This window comes from Lepidochelys olivacea (assembly GCF_965140295.1).
Source record: "Lepidochelys olivacea isolate rLepOli2 genome assembly, chromosome: 11".
Lineage (NCBI taxonomy): Eukaryota > Metazoa > Chordata > Testudines > Cheloniidae > Lepidochelys > Lepidochelys olivacea.
The window spans coordinates 38,927,986-38,945,128 of record NC_140421.1 but is presented as its reverse complement, the minus strand read 5'-3'; the positions used below and the strand labels follow the sequence as shown (position 1 = coordinate 38,945,128).

The window sequence follows — 17,143 nt, the reverse complement described above, 5'->3', positions numbered from 1 at the left end:
ATTTTTGCACTTCCTTCTTCATTCACATTGTTTTGTATTGTCCACTCCCATGATACATGTCTTTTGATGGCATGCATTTTTATTTCTTTGAACACTTTTTACATTTTCTTTCTAGGTCTTTTCCTTATGCTAGTTTGTTACATTCATTTTAAATTTGAGCTTCCTAAACCCCACACACCACAATGGAAATAAAATGTTCTGATTTCTTCTCTTTTTGATTGCACTTCAAACCTAATCACAAATCTACAGTAACAGCTATTAAAAAGCCATCATTTACCACCATTTACCACACACAGTGATGTCTGAGACATTGCAGTCACTCCTGATATAAAAATAGGGAATAACCACAGTATCTCAGCTACCACAGAAGTAATTGTTGACTTTTAATGGTGAGCACTGAATTTATTGTCTACTATTTATTATTTAGAAGCTCCCTCACCTCTACATTGCTAATAATGGCCTCTGTGTTTCTCAGACATGAGACAAAAATTATTCCCTTTCTAGTTCCCTTCAACATCTTGTCCAAGAAAACAATTGTCTGTCAAGTCAACAATTTTATTACTCAGTTGATTGCTTCATTTGCAAGAGAGCGTTTCTTCATGTAAAAGCAATGCTGGTATCTTTGTTTTTCTCCTTATATCTGCACTTTTCAAGGCCATTTTCATGGTTTAGTAAGGCAGGAATGTAAGTGGTTAGAACAATCTCTATTTTTCTAAGATAAAAACTTATCACTTATTGCAACATTGAGTATCTTACATTAATGTACAAATAATGCATTTTTGAAGTGAGTCAATGGTATATTTTGAAAGTGCTCTTAAAATAGAGTTTAATGTCCGCCTGAGTAACACACCAGAAAACCACAGCACACGTCTCCTCACAACTGGAGACCTCTGGAGGTATAGAATTTGACCTACATAAAGGAAAAGAACCGTCAGTCATAAATCCAAGTTCATGTTAATATATTTAATAGTAAAGTGTTGTTTAGTGAAGTAAACACTTTGCATTATCCCTATAATTGATCTAGCATACATTATTGCAGCGTTTGTGTGAAAACCATATTTTATGATGTCTTTTCATGTGTCCACATTTAACTAGTGCAGGCCTCTCTGATTTGGCCTTCTGTAGCCTTCTCCAAATTTTCCTCTTGACTTGTTCTTTTCTCCAGTATGTCCTGGCATTTTATCTTTTCACCATCCCAGGCCTCTTCTGTCTCCTGTCCCATGCTTGTCTGATCTCCTCTCTGTGGAGACTGGCCACTTTCTGCTTCTCTCATCCCCTTAGTAATTTTGAGTTGCTTTCTGCATTATTCACTCTTTGCCTACCCTGCATTTCCTCTGAGACATTACTCTGCATATATCGTATCAGCTTCACTTCTTAGACCACTCTTGGTCTTTCCCATCTACGTATTGGCAGCTTATTTGTATATAAAAGCAGAAGCTAATGATTTAGTAAAGTTTATCATGATTTAGTAAAGTTCTATTTTTTGTTGTTTTTGATCAAAAGGAAGTGAAATTATCTTTTTGACATTATTCTACATGTAACCTTAAAAATGTTTTTGTAACAGGAGAACAATAGCTCATGGAGGGTCAGTGGTTCCTCATCCTTATGGAATAAGCCTTTTTGAACATAATGTTTATTTTACTGATTGGACAAGGATGGCAGTGATGAAGGCTAATAAGTTTGCAGACTCTAACCCTCAAGTTCTCTACCAGTCTTCACTGAGGCCATATGGAGTGACAGTTTACCATGCTCTCAGGCAGCCATATGGTAAGCCAACTGATTGTCAAGAGAAGTGTTGGGATTTTCCTCTCTAGAGTTGCTAAAAGCAACACTAGACAGTTATATTAGTTGCAAAGAAGCTGATTATACAAAATTTAAAAGCAACGTCTGAGTAATGTATTGATATTTGGAAGAAACAAACTTGTGTTTATGAGCAATTTTCACTTTTATGGCTTGATCCAGCTGCCATTAAAGTAAGTGGACGTATATATCCATTGACTTTAATGGCGGTTGGATCAGGCCCTCAGTGACAAGTAAATATTGTATGTTAGACATAACTATGTACTGAGTGTAGGGCTATATCTACACTACCACTTACGTAGCTGTAAGTTATGTCGCTCAAGGGTGTGAATAAGCCATCCCAAGTGACGTAAGTTACACTGATCTAAGCGCCAGTGTGGACCAGGCTGTGTTGACATCAGAGCTTCTGTGCTCTGGTTGGGGGTGGATTAATTAAGTTGATATGAGAGCTCTCTTCCATCAGCTTAGAGTGGCTACACGAGAGGGCTTACAGTGGTGTAGCTGTGCTGCTGCAAGCTCTCTAGTGTAGCCATAGCCAGAATACAGAAACTTATAGACCAAAGAGTTTATCTTAAAAGCTATGGCCCCCAAACTGCAATGTGCTGAATACCTTTTGAGAGGTGCTGAGCAAATTGAATATCAGTTAACTTTAGCAATAGTTGATGATCGGGGGCTCCTGGGAATGACTCAGCATCTTACAGGGCCCTCCATATCATATTTTCCTATGGGAGTTTTGCCCTCATTAGTTAATATACCTCCAAATGATTTGCCATAAATACTGAAAAAATGTCTGAAAATATAAAAATTGATGATGTATGGAAAATTTATAGCATGAAGATTTAATCCCATCCATATTATTTTCCAGTAAGAAATCCTTGTGGAAGTAATAATGGGGGTTGCGAACAAATCTGTGTTCTCAGTCACAAAACAGATAACGATGGGCTGGGCTACCGCTGCAAATGCACCCTGGGCTTTGATCTACACGTGGATGGGCGACATTGCATTGGTAAGAAAATGTATTAGTGGCTGTTGCAAGTGGAATACCCTGCCACATCACCACATGTTCTTTCAGAGATTCCATTTTTCTTCTTTCTTCCATTTTCCTTTTTCAGCCTCTATTTGCTTAAATTCCATTTCTGCTCTTTCCTTTTCCCTCTTCTTGAAACTCTAATTTTTTCTCATTCTCTTCTTCTCTCTCATCTTCTACCGATCTCTCTCTTTTTTCCCCAATCCCTCTGTGTTATGTGTTTAAATTTTATTGTCAAAACAAACATTGCAAAATAAAACTAAAAAGTTCCTTACCTTAACATTTAATTAATTTTGAATCATCTGAGCCTGAGGAAGCCCTTTAAGTCACTAAAATCTATACATGTTCTTTTCTTTTATAGCTGTGCAACAGTTTTTGCTCTTTTCATCACAGCTGGCAGTGCGTGGGATCCCATTCAATCTGTCCACCCAGGAAGATGTGATTATCCCAGTGACTGGGAGCCCTTCATACTTTGTTGGAATTGACTTCTGTGCCCAGGATGACACCATTTTTTTTTCAGATACAACTAGAGATATAATTTATAAACAAAAAACGGACGGGTCAGGTGAGATGCAAACTGTTGGTTTGGTTTCTCTATGTGTCTTCATATGAAAAAGCTGGATATTTGCCTTGGCAGGAAATTTTGTAACTTCCTGCAAATTTTAGCCATTTTGCAAATGTACTCAAGCCCCAGTCTTACATTCTTTGCACACCCAAACAGCGGTGGGTATGCAGGCCACGCAAAACTCACGTTTTGCAATAGCAAAAAACAGTAGTCTACATGTGCCCTGCTGCTGTAAATGATATGTCTTTGTACCATTGCTTCCTGCTGTGTATCCAAGCTGGATTCACTACTGGCCATATGCAGGTGACCTCTCCATTGCTGCTTTTCCTGTAGGAAAGGGCAGCTTTAAATTACACAGGTGTCATCTCCAGTCCTCCATACCTAGGGTGACCAGATAGCAACTGTGAAAAAACGGGATGGGGGGGGGGTAAAGGCACCTATATAAGAAAAAGTCCCAAAAAACGGGACTGTCCCTATAAAAACGGAACATCTGGTCGCCCTATCCATAGCCAAACCCAACCCTCTATGTTAGGACTCTGCTTGTTCTCTGCAGGCCACTGTTGTTTGCACAGGATGTTGTGATTAGCATGTACCACTGCAACCCAGCTCTGGAAGGATATTATACCGCTGGAAGCCCTCAAGTAGGGTTTGCACTGTCTTTTACCAAGGCAGAGGGTACAGTGATTCTGGTTCATTACATATTCACATAGTAAGATATGTAAATAATCTTGCATTTTTAGAAAATGCCAGCTAATTGAAACAATGATGGTATAATATCAAAACCACAGAAAGGAGTATCCTAGAGAAATGCAGATGAATATCAATCCCAGTTTCAGGCTGAGAAAGTACAATCACAAATATTTATACTAATCTTTTATGGGGCTACTGTAAATACCACTCTGAAAACATTCGAAAAGATAAGAAGGCAGTAAGGATCCTTCCAATTCCTTTAAGGGATCTGCAAGGACTGACGCTTGCATTTTGTGTTATTTTTCCCTGTTTAAGGGCACACTACTACAGTCCTCACTCAGGGAAAACTCCCACTCAAGTCATTGTTGGATTCTGTTTTATCCTCATTTCTTTCCATTATAGGTGTATATGCTGGCTAGCATAATGGTGCCTCAGTCCCTGACTGGGAGCCCTAGAAGTGAAATTGAAATGCAAATATTGAACAATAATAATCTTAATGTGATTGTGTTATCCATAAACTGACACTTCTGCTGGTCTTTAGCAAACTTGGCAACTTTGTCACTAAGAATTATTCCTGCTGTGTTCACTTAGGAGTGAAATATTTGTGCCCCCTCCTCCTACTCTCTCAACTAGTGCCAATTCATCAATTCTGCTATGTCTTTAAATGGTGAAAATTAGGTGTTTCTTGTTTTTATCTCCTTCCATGAGATAAGTGAAGACTCTGGCCTGATTGTTTGAGACAGTGCAATATAACAAGAGACCACACTAGTTGTGTGATGATTAATAAGAATCATATTTGTGGTATTGTTAGGAGTGTTCCTGACTAAGGTACAGATTAAGGACCAGTTTCTGTCCTTCCATACACATGCACAACCTCCCATTGACTTCAGCAAGGGCTGCATGCACATATGAGAGCGGAGAACTTGGCCTTACTGGACTTGACTCACTCCTGGATTAAACTGGTGAAAAATCCCCAGAGTGCTCACCACCCAGCTCCGTCAGGGAGCCTGAAGTTGGCCAGCGCTGTTCAAACAGTGGGTAGCTCTGGCTAGGGGGAGGGAGGAAGCATGGCCAGGGTGCCTAAAGGATGTGCTGATTCAGTGCGTCCCTTAATGACCTCCCTTTGTAGGACTCCTATGAAACCCTGTTTGCAAATTATAGCTGCCCTTTTCTGGCCAAACCTTAATTTTCCTTTTTCTAGGGTGAATCCCCCTGAGTGCAGCAAACCCTCTCTGGCGCAAGGGGTGCAATCCAGCCTGCTATATCATTGCTCGGTTACTCATAGATAATTAAAATGATCCAAAAGCACTCTGTTCTGTGAACAAAATTGTGCTTTCCTGTGATTTTATCCACATCCAAAGGACTGAATTTATACTGTATATATTGCAAATTCTAGGCAGAGAAATTCTGACAGCCAATAGGGTGGAAGGCATTGAAGATTTGGCCTTTGATTGGATCTCAAAGAACCTGTACTGGACAGATCCTCGATATAGGAGCATTAGTGTTATGAGGTTGACTGATAAATCTAGACGAACCATTGTCCAGAATTTAAATAACCCTCGATCAATAGTGGTTCATCCTGTTATTGGGTAAGTCTGATTTCGTTTTTACTTTAAAAGCTGCAAACAATTGTATGTTTTAGCAGCACCAGCACAGGTTAAATTTACCTTTCAGAATTTCTGTTTTTGGACTTCAGCTCCTTTCCAAAATATTATCTCTCTCTCTCCAGCTTCCCTCTGCATTTTTCTTATCCTGGCCCAGATTACAGCACCCCAAGCAAAGTACAAGATCATACATATTGAGCATGAAAGGAATATTCAACAGAATTATCTTTAAAGGCACAGATTTTTTTCTTTTGCTTTTGTCTATTGATATAAAGCCAAGAGAAGCTTGTTAGTTTTGTATCATTTGGATTAGAAAATTGCTCTCCGCCTCCACAGTCTAGAGATAAAGTTATATATGTATTATTTTAACACAGGATAGTTCTGAGAAGTATAATTTGGATCCTTTTATGACTTTCATTTTCTGTATTTGAATAATTATGTTTGAAACTTGTAAGATGCTGCTGTTTGTCTTTGACATACACTCTAAGCAATAAGATTCTGCTTTGTGTAATACAATGAAAAGAAGAGGCTGTGTTTCTTTTGATGGAAATGCCTGACCTTAATTGCAACTCTCCATGCAACTGCAGCTATGCTAACGTGTCACTTTCACTGCATACTTTAGGTTCCTATCCCTGTTATAGAATATCTTAATGATTCTTTGCATATTTTTCTTAATTGCATCTTCATTTTTAATAACCCATTCCCCTTGGGGGCTGAGTTATCCTAAAAGTGTAGTGATGAGCTGATAAGGAACATTCTTAATCTCTAACCCTTGGAATGTGAAGCTTTGTTCACTGGTAGAGTTGTGTTAAGCAGCTAAGCTCAGCTCTATGCCTGTAGGTGCGCTGAAAGGTCAGGACAAAACTGTGCACATATTAATGCCTACCCTGTAAATATTAAGAAAGGAATTTGTCATCTTTTGGTTTGATTTTTCTGTTTGAATTAAATCGCACTATACATGAAAATCTTGACAAAGATGTGGCTACCTCATGCCTAAAGGAAAAAAACATCTGAAAAGTAGAGGGTACTGGGCATAAAATAGATATTTTGCTTCTAGTGCCACTAACTGTATAGGGTTGGACCAAGGAGGTGATATATGTACTATTGAAGACCAGTAACTACACAGATCCTTGAAGCTGCTGCTCTTACCCAGCATATTGTATTCATTAACCTGTTAAATCTGGCACCTGGAGGTCACTTGCTGTGCTTGCTTTTTGCTCATTAAACATTTAGCATTGCAGAACACTGCACTTCTCCCCATCTAAAAAAATACTCTGCATTTGTTAGGGTAGTTTCCAAGATTTATAAACCTTACTCAACACACACTCTTTTTAAAGTATTTAGGAGGATGCCTCTTTCTCTTTATAGATTGTCTTTTTGGTTTAGTAACTCTCTCTCTCCTTGTTCCTTCCTTTCTCCTGCTGTTCTGTATTATCTTACTCAAGTGTTGTCATAACCTTCATCTCCTCTTCATCTTCTTCAGCACAGCCAGTTGGTCCTTCATAATTATTTTAAGATGAGAGGAGTTCCTTGTGATCTTACAGACTCCAGTTTCTGCTGCAACCATTGACTCCTGTTGTTGTACTGTGTTGGCACTGAGAGGACTGAACAACTTTCCTCTTTCTGCTGTCTAACTAACATCTCTCTTTCTGCTCTAGGTGCTCTATTGCTTTATGAGGTTGATCTGCATGATCTTTTACTTGTGACTTTTGCCCAAATTCTGCTTTCTGTTGAAATATGCCTTTTCCCTGCAACATGTTTTTTGTATTTATGATTCATTGGTTCCTTATTGTTCGAGCTCCACCAGTTGTTTTGTAATGATTTTGGGAATCACCAAATTAGCCACTTTTAAGAGAGACTTGTTACCTGCCAACACAATCAATTAATAAGTTATCTGTGCAAATATATGTAAAGTCTGTTGTGGTGTTCGAACTCAGCTTTCATTGTCTACCATCCACCATTTTGAATTGAGTCGCTTATCTTCTGCAAGAAGTCATATTTTGGAGTACCTTTTTACTTCATCAAGGGATGGAGATTTAGGAGTGATGTGAATATATGACAATATAATAATTGAATCAGCAACGTGTGCTTCAGAGCTCTTGCTCTCATCTGTTTTATTATGACATGTAGTCATCTTGATTTGATGTTTCACCTTTAAGTCATATGCATGGAATCTTATTCTGCACCTCCCAGTTCATGTTGGTACTCTAAGTTTGTTTTGTAAAATATTGTTTCCCAGTGCTGTAGTCACTGATCTGTTACCATAAAAATATAAGTGGAAGCATTTGGTTCCCCCTGTTACCATAAAAATATAAGTAGAAGCATTTGGTTCCCCAAATGATAACAGCGGTTTCTCTCTCCCTGTGCATAGCCTGGTTTCAGTGTCCATTAGTGCTCTGTTCACATGTGCTATAATGCAGCCTAACTGCATCAAGATTGCCTTGGCCCTCATGAGCTTGCATCTACCATCTCTAGTTTCGAGTGTATTCATGTGTATCAAACTGTGGAAAGAGGAAGGGCCGTGGAAACTGTTTAGAGCAGTGCAAATACCTCCTCCCCTCTCTCAGGATATGTAAGGGACTCTGCTGGCTCTGGGATATGCAATTTACACCTCCCTGGGTCAGATGTAATGAATCTGGGTCCTTTCCCCTGCGTAGTTTTAGTGAATCTGGGTCCTTTTCCCCGCTTAGTTTTAGCAGAATACCTGGATGAGTATTATGAAATATATTGCTGCTGGATGGAGCCATTTCTTCCAACTAAGAGAAAATCTGATTTTTTAAAATGATTACAATGGTGTGACACAAAAAAGAGCGTGCATGGTTTTTTGAATTGTGCGTTTGTTGGGTTAACCAAACTATTTCCAGTGGACAAAACCAGCTGTTTCTTCATGGTTATGAATATTTCCCAGGCATTTTCTTTTTTTCCCCAGCTATATATTCTGGACAGATTGGTTCCGCCCTGCTAAAATCATGAGAGCCTGGTGTGATGGATCCCATGTCTTGCCAATTGTGAACACAACACTTGGCTGGCCCAATGGCCTAGCTATTGACTGGGGGTAAGAAAAAGACCAATGAGAAGCCACGGAGGCCTTTTGAGCAAATATGTGTTTCTTTCTTTAAACAGTTAGGGGGCATTGTAAAAGACACCTTTGCAACTATCTTTTATTGTTTACAAGAAGCAAAAGTATGGAACACTATATTTCATACTGCATGTTGCAGTGCTTTTATTTTCTCTGGGAGCTGTATTTTTTCAAAATGTCAAAACATGAAATTTGAGATTTTCTCAGAAAAAAAATTCTGAAATAACTTCATGAAAAATCTAGTCTAGGACTGTTCACTTACTGAGAAACTTATTTTTGTTTGTAAAAACGTAATTCTTTGAGATGAAACCTTTTTATTGTTTTTAGTGCTTTAAGGCTGTATTGGGTGGATGCCTTTTTTGATAAAATTGAGCACAGTACCTTTGATGGGTTAGACAGAAGGACTCTTGAACGCATTAATCAGATGTCTCATCCATTTGGCCTGACTATCTTTGGAGGTGAGTCTGGCATTGAAAAATATTAGCTGTCTATTACAGTCCATAACAGTTTACCATGAAATGAGCTGAGACTGTACACGATGAAGTTTTATGCAATCTTTTGCGATGCAGGTTTTCTACAAGAACACAGTTTTGAAAGTTTCTGTAATAAAATATACTCAGTGCTGCTTGCTTACTTTTGAAGGCTGCTTTTCACACATTTGTACTGAAATCATTTGAGAACTTAAATGATTGTTCTTGTAACTAAGTTAACCTTTTCAGTGTAATATCTTGGGTACGTTACACTACTATCTGCAGCTTCTAAAAGGGTGTGATTGTGTAATCACTAGACACTAAATCATAGTCCCTGAGAGGTTCTGTGTACCTTCAGCCACCACTGACCTCCCAAGAGGTGCTCTGTACTTGCAGGATCGACTCAGTTGCATATAGGGTATGTCCTGATATTTATCTAGAATGGCTCACATGATGTTAGTAAGAGTATCAGAACCTGCCCTCTCTTTGTGACATTATATTAAAAAGTTATTTTGCAAAATATCTTCAGATGCTGGAAAAGTTTATTGGCAAACAGTTTTTAATGTTGTATTAGAAGTTGAGATGGGACAAAGTCATTACATTCTGATACAGAATCAGATCTGAATTTGAGCTTGGACAAAGTCTGGGTGGGCAGATTGGATCTGGTTTTTGGAGCAGGTATTTCTACAGATTTAGTGGCAAATCAGTTTATGGAATATCTTCCACAATGCACTATGTAATCATTTTGTACGTGCTGCCATTTTTTGTTTTTCCTGAAAGACTTAGGCATGAGAATTCATTAGATTTACATGACCAGCACTGAGGTTTTATCCAGCATTGTTTGACCTTTTGTATCATGTTGTACTATAGCTGTTACTAAGTGTTAACTGTCTTTCAATGCAGGTTATGCATATTTTACTGACTGGAGACTTGGAGGAATAGTTCGAGTGAGGAAATCAGATGGAGGAGAAATTACTATTATTAGGAGGGGCATTAGTAATATTATGCATGTAAAATCTTATGATGCTCATTCTCAGATAGGTAAGCTAGCTTGTTGTACCCACAAAAGAGTAAAAGGATTTGCCCTCTCACCTTTAAAGGTTACCCCCTTGGGCTGTGACTGATTATGTAGTTCAGTGTTCTGTGACTGGGTGTGGTTTTGCATGGGGTGTATCTGTTAGTTGTTTAATAACCTCATAAAGATGAAATTATAATTTCAGTACATTTCTGCCAAATTAATATTCATTACAACCCAATATTTCCACTTTCACAAATAAAGGGTATTTTGATTAAGCTGCACTATTTGTCTGTGACAAAAACTTGAAGACTGGACCAAACATCTTCTAAGTCATGCTGTACCATTCTTTAAATTATCACCTTTTTACATGATTGAAATTTTAATTTAGTCTTTTCACTTAGCTGAAGGTCTGTGCATTAGGCTATTTGAATAAAGTATTACATGCAGTATGCTGGCACTGAAAAACCCACCTAGTTTAACAAAGAATGCAACAAAATCTAGCGGTGAGCCTTTCCACTTATGTAGAGCTTTTCGTTTTCAAGGTGATATACAAATATTGTGTGAAATCCCACTGCCTTTAGTCAGGAAGAAGTTCCAGTTTCCAGCATACATGTGTATCTGTTTCCAGACACTTGCCAGAATTGGGGCCAAAATAAGTAGCATGTTAGATTTGTTTCCTACTAGGAGAAATGTGTTATTAAACACTTACTGTATTATGGGCCTGCTTGTGATCTCATTTACACCACTCTAATCCTGTTGACTTTTCAGTAGTGTGGGAGCAGAATTAAGCCCTAAATATTTTTTTAAAACTTTACCCAGATCATTTAGTTTTACATCATTAATCCACAGTTTATGTTATGTTTTATGATAAACAATGTATTTTAACAGTTTCCAGATGATTACAAATAGAACATATATAAATCTCTGAAGGCATTTTCTTTTTAGGATCTAACTATTGTAATAGAGGAACAAATCCCAATGGAGACTGCAGCCACTTCTGCTTCCCAGTACCTAATTTTCAGAGAGTTTGTGGCTGTCCATATGGTATGAAGCTGGGTTCTAATCAGCTGACATGTATTGAAGATCCATCAAATGAGCCACCCACTTTGCAGTGTGGTTCCTATTCATTTTCCTGTGGCAATGGAAGATGTGTGCCAAGATACTACCAGTGTGATGGTGTTGATGATTGTCATGATAACAGTGATGAACAAAACTGTGGCTCACTAAGTAAGTAGTCCTTGTAATTTACCGTTAGTGATACTTGCACTGCAGACAGTTTTGGTGGCTCAGTCTGCATTGATTTTTAGTGCTTATTTGAGGACAAATCTTAGAAGTCTTCCTAATTCATGTGACTAGTCCCACTGGAGTTACATGAATACGGGATATATAATTGGGCCCCTAGAGCTTAGACAATACATCTTTTGACTGAAAAAGGGGCTTGCAGTGTCACAAGAGTGGCTTTTCCTAGGAGATTTCCATTAGTAAACTTTAAGGGATTAGTAAGGCTGCAAGGTACTACAAGAATAGCTGCTTGTGATATTTTGATATTTCTGCTCCCAGATGAAACTAGTAAATGCAGAGGCATGTGGATGCTTGAACAAAATTGTGTCAGGGTTTGGGTTCTGGGTAAAGGTTTGGAAAGGTTTTTATTTTATCTCCTTGAGTTCTCCCAGGCCTGTTGCCTGTATGTCTTTTCTCCCATTCCACAGTAAAGTGAATTAAGAGTGCACTTTCAGTCTTTACTGTTCATTTCCTGGCTTTGCTGTAAATTGGCTCAAACATGCAAAGTGTTTAAATTTGTTGATCAAAAATAAACTGTGAGAGTAGTAGGAGAATTACTGTTGATGATATAATACAGACAAGATACCGGATGAATACCACATATTTATTAGGTGGTTGACATCTTCAAGGTGGTTTATAAGCAAGAGTCTCATTGACTTTACTGGGAGTTGCATGTATGTAACTGAAGGTAGAATCTGGATCTGTACTGTTACAGGAGAAAAACTAAGATGTCATTCTGGTGAGAATGAAGGAGCAAGTGACTTTTCTTCTTTTTTTGATTGTTTTGAAATATTTTTTAAAACTTTTACCTTACCATTAATAATTACAATTTAAAAAATTGTTCTAAGAATGTATTTCTTAAAATTACTGATGGTTTCTTGCCATAAATAATGGTTTTGATATAAGTTTTAGAAATTGCATAATTACATTTACAGTCCTTGAATGTGTTTTCAAGGAAGGCAAGTTTTGGAGCTATTGCTGTACAAATGTTTTCGTATATTGTTTCTCGTTTAGATAATTCTTGTGCTTCATCAGCCTTTACCTGTGGCAATGGACAGTGCATTCCAGGTCGCTGGCGTTGTGACAAACATAATGACTGTCTTGATGGCAGTGATGAACAGCACTGTCCTACTCAGGGTCCCACTTCATGTCCTGTAACCTTGTTCACCTGTGACAATAGCAGGTGTATTCCCAGGATCTGGCTCTGTGATACAGATAATGATTGCGGTGATGGGTCAGATGAAAAAAATTGCAGTAAGTGTCAGAATTATCTGGTTTGCAGTACAGTGTGTATAGATTACATATGACTACATAAATATATGTACATATGTATATGAGAGGGATAAATATGTTCAGAAGGAAAGAAAGAACCAATATGGAACTTGGAATAATACTATTCCATCTTAGGAGACTTGGAAAAGTCAACATACATTCAAATATTAAGACCCCAGGGAATTACAAAGCAGTCACTATTAAAAATGATGTAATTGTGACAACTATATTGCCCTGAATTTTGGTATCTGCAAAACCCCATTGCATTGCAGTTTACAAAATCAAAGAAACTAAGGTGCAGTGTTGTAAACATTACATACAGGAGTGGTGCCATCAACTAGTCCAGGGTGGGCAAACTTTTTGGTCCAAGGGCCACATCTGGGTATGCAAATTGTATGGCGGGCCATGAATGCTCACAAAATTAGGGGTTGGAGTGCGGGACGGGGTTAGGACTCTGGCTGGGAGTGCAGGCTCTGGGGTGGGGCCAGAAATGAGGAGTTCAGGGGGCGGGAGGGGGCTCTGGGCTGGGTCGGGGGTTGGGGTGTGGGTAGGGCGGTGAGGGCTCCGGCTGGGGATGCGGGCTCTGGGGTTCAGGAGGGTGGGACTGCAGGGTTCGGAGGACAGGAGGGGGATCAGGGCTGGGGCAGGGTGTTGGGGCGCAGGAGGGGGTCGGGGTGCAGGCTCTCGGTGGCACTTACCTCAAGTAGCTCCCGGAAGCAGCAGCATGTCCCCTCTCCGGCTCCTATGTGGAGGCATGGCCAGGAAGTTCTGCGCACTGCCCCATCTGCAAGCACCACCCCTGCAGCTCCCATTGGCCATGGTTGCTGGTCAATGGGAGCTGCAGGGGCGGCGGTTGGGGCCAGGGCAGTGTGGGGAGCCCACTGGCTGTCCCTACACGTAGGAGTTGGAGAGGGGACATGCTGCTGCTTCCGGGAGCCGTGTGGAGCCATGGCACACATGGAGCGGGGCAAGCCCCGGACTCCGCTCCCCGGCAGGAGCTCGAGGGCTGAATTAAAACATCTGAAGGTCTGGATGTGGCCCCCGGGCCATAGTTTGCCCACCCCTGGACTAGTCTATTGATAGGAAGGCCCCATCAGATGATATAGGGTGACTGTTTTCACCCAGCAATAGCTCACAGAATTTTTGCAATGAAATAAGAGCGTAAGCTCTCTGGTCACCCTTCTGCAAGTCTACTCACAGGTTGGAGTCCTGGTTAGAAAGAGAATGGAGATCAGTTGTTCTTCATGTCTACTAAGGGTAGGACAAGAAGTAATCATCTTAATCTGCAGCAAGGGAGATTTAGGTTAGATATTAGGAAAAACTTCAAGGGTAGTTAAGCACTGAACAGATTACTGAGGAGGTTGTGAATCCCCTTCATTGGAGGTTTTAAGAACAGGTTAGACAAACACCTGTCAGGGGTGATCTAGATATACTTGATCCTGCCTCAGTGCGGGGGGCTGGACTCGATGACCTTTTGAGGTCCCTTCCAGCCCTACATTTCTATGATTCTATGGTCCTATTTTGCATGACTTCCAACCTGCATCTAAATAAATCATTACCTTGTACTAATGTCTATGGTGGAATGTTTTTAATTTATCTTGCTGTTAGCTGTTAGATAACATTCATAGCTAAGAGAGTTGATTCTGATGTCTTCATGTTCTGACCGTTTTCCTGGTTCAAGGTAGAAAGGCGAGAAAGCAAACACCTTTATTTTGCTCTTAATAGATTTTACAGGGACATGTGAACCTGGTCAATTTCAGTGTCCTGACCATCGCTGCATTGACCCATTTTATGTTTGTGATGGGGACAAGGATTGTGTAGATGGAGCAGATGAGCGTGATTGCAGTAAGTATAATTTCCCTCGTAAACAGGGTTATTTATGAATTTGTTTGCTGCACATGCTGGTTTCTTTGGACTCTCTCATGTCGTGTGAGCACAGGCTCTTAGTGGGTTTGGCATGGAGCTGCTCAGAGAGGCAAAGTTCCTCCTAAAATTCCCCAGTGTGTATGAGTAGCAATTCCATTGCTGGGGGAGTTGGTGCAGAGTGCTAGCAGCCTGCTTTCTCTCTGCCCCTGGGGGGCGTCTGGTTTCACAGGGGGGGCAAAGGCTTTATCGTTTCTGTGCTCCAGAGAGCAAGAGACTACAATAAAGCCTGGATTTCTTGCATTTCCCTATCTTTTGTACCTACAGACAAGATGGGGACAATCTAGCCCTTTATAAGGTAATAGCTAATGCAATACTGTATTTATTCATTTGTAGTATACAACTGTAGTGCCTCAGAGTTTAAATGTGCAAGTGGAGACCAATGCATCAGTACTTATTACCAGTGTGATGGTGTTTTTGACTGCAATGATCACTCAGATGAGACTGGTTGTCGTAAGTACACTATACTGCATAGACATTAAAATAAAGGCTCTGGTTATTAAAGTTAATAAAAACTGTATCTCACCCACTATTATAACCCCAAAACTACTTTCAAAATACTTAGTCTAAAAATATTTCTCCCAGGCAGAAATTCTGCATGCAGTAGGTTCCAGCCAAGAGCCAATTTTCTGGCATAGGCTAGAGTCTTCATTCTTTGTGGATCCAAACCGTGAATGGGGGGCTTGGCATTTTATAATATTTTGAATTATGATACTTTTTTGAAATCTCATAACCCACAAGAGCTAGACTGTAACTGAAGCTTAAACACTTTGTAATTTGAGCTAGTTCCTTTGAATCATTTTGTACATTAAAATTAATGAAGATTTTGAGGTATAACGAGCAGATAATTGCTGTTTTAAAGACTTGTAGCAATTTGTGTGAGTCTCTGCATGCGTGTGCATATTAATGTGTACATACTCAACACAGTGTGAAAAGTGAATGAAGCTACCTGGTTTTTGCATTAAAAAAGTAGCAAAAGTATTTAGGAGAGTCTAAAACTTCATGTCTGTAGCCAGACTTGGACCTGTGGCAAGTGGGTACAATTCTATTGACTTCTCAAGAATTGTACCCACTTGTACCAGAGTTGAATTAGACCCATTGTACAGTATTTGCATCTCCATTTGAGCATGTAAATACTTTCCTTAACACCAAATATCACTCTTCTAGCTACAAGACCACCAGGGATGTGCCATCAGAATGAGTTCCAGTGTCAGTCTGATGGCAATTGCATTCCTGCTAACTGGGAGTGTGATGGCCATCCTGACTGTGCAGATGGCTCAGATGAACATCAAAGATGTCCTGCCAGGACCTGTCCTCCATCTCTTTTCCACTGTGATAATGGAAACTGCATCTATCGAGCGTGGATTTGTGATGGTGACAATGACTGCAGGGATATGAGTGATGAGAGAGATTGTCCCACTCAGCCTTTCCGGTGCCCCAGCTGGCAGTGGCAATGTCCAGGTCACAGCATTTGTGTGAATCTGAGCAAAGTATGTGATAACGTCGCAGATTGTCCAAATGGAGCTGATGAATCCCCACTCTGCAGTAAGTTGCTGTTTAGCATATATAATAGTCTAGAAACTTTTGTGCTGTTTCAAAAAGTTATGCAATACAATGAGCATCATCACTGCTTCTTAGTTGTATATTCAGCATAGAAACATTTTTGCAGAAAATGCAAGATTCACTCAGAAATGTGTTGGGATTCAATATGAAGCTTGGTTAAGTGTGAATCTCAGACCGGTGAACTGCACCTTGCAGTAGAAAGGCAATTCCAGTGAATTCTCTCCATGTGATTGTGAGCCCAATCTTGCATTCTTTATTCAGTGGAGTTCCATTGACTTCAGTAGAGATTTTGTTTTATTGAGTAGTAAAATATTGGACCCTATTTGCTTATGCTTTACATTTAAAAAATGGAACTTGATCAAATATGCTGTCATTTAAAATTAAATTGGATTCCATCTTTAATATTTTCTTAGATATTTCTAACTTTGTTTTTCTGATTTTAATCTAAAACCCATGAGTGAGCAGAATTTGTGTTATGTTGATTGTGACTGTTGATTTTCACTTAAGTGTAACTTCTTTCTTTCTTTCCTTGCTTCCTTCCTCTCTTTAATCAATGCACGCTCTCAGATGAACCCCAGCCAGGTATGATTATGAAATATATTAAATTATATAATATTTTAGTTTCCCATTTGCACTGTAAATGATTTATGTACTTCCAGCTAACTCTGCTTTTAAGCATTATAGAACTTTAGGAAAGCACTCTTATGTTTTGAATTCCTTTTACGTGATAGTGACAAATATTATGAACATACTTTACTTTTTATGAATTATACATATTATACTTTAATGTGATGAATAAAGATCCTGGCCACATTCTCAATAATTGGCAGTTGCATGGGTATATTGGAAAG

At 39.4% G+C, this 17,143-nt stretch overlaps 1 protein-coding gene across 3 annotated transcripts in view; it reads left to right on the top strand.

Moving 5' to 3' along the window:
• Positions 1-17,143, top strand: part of LRP2 (LDL receptor related protein 2) — a 181,292-nt gene that overhangs the window by 55,431 nt on the left and 108,718 nt on the right. For all 3 annotated transcript variants that reach the window (XM_084643577.1, XM_084643576.1, XM_084643575.1), the window contains exons 14-25: positions 1,565-1,767; positions 2,666-2,806; positions 3,189-3,392; positions 5,479-5,671; positions 8,616-8,741; positions 9,093-9,223; positions 10,139-10,276; positions 11,199-11,480; positions 12,549-12,788; positions 14,532-14,651; positions 15,066-15,182; positions 15,897-16,274. In XM_084643577.1, the coding sequence (XP_084499703.1) occupies positions 1,565-1,767; positions 2,666-2,806; positions 3,189-3,392; positions 5,479-5,671; positions 8,616-8,741; positions 9,093-9,223; positions 10,139-10,276; positions 11,199-11,480; positions 12,549-12,788; positions 14,532-14,651; positions 15,066-15,182; positions 15,897-16,274 (2,273 nt within the window). The remainder of the gene's footprint in view (positions 1-1,564; positions 1,768-2,665; positions 2,807-3,188; positions 3,393-5,478; positions 5,672-8,615; positions 8,742-9,092; positions 9,224-10,138; positions 10,277-11,198; positions 11,481-12,548; positions 12,789-14,531; positions 14,652-15,065; positions 15,183-15,896; positions 16,275-17,143) is intronic.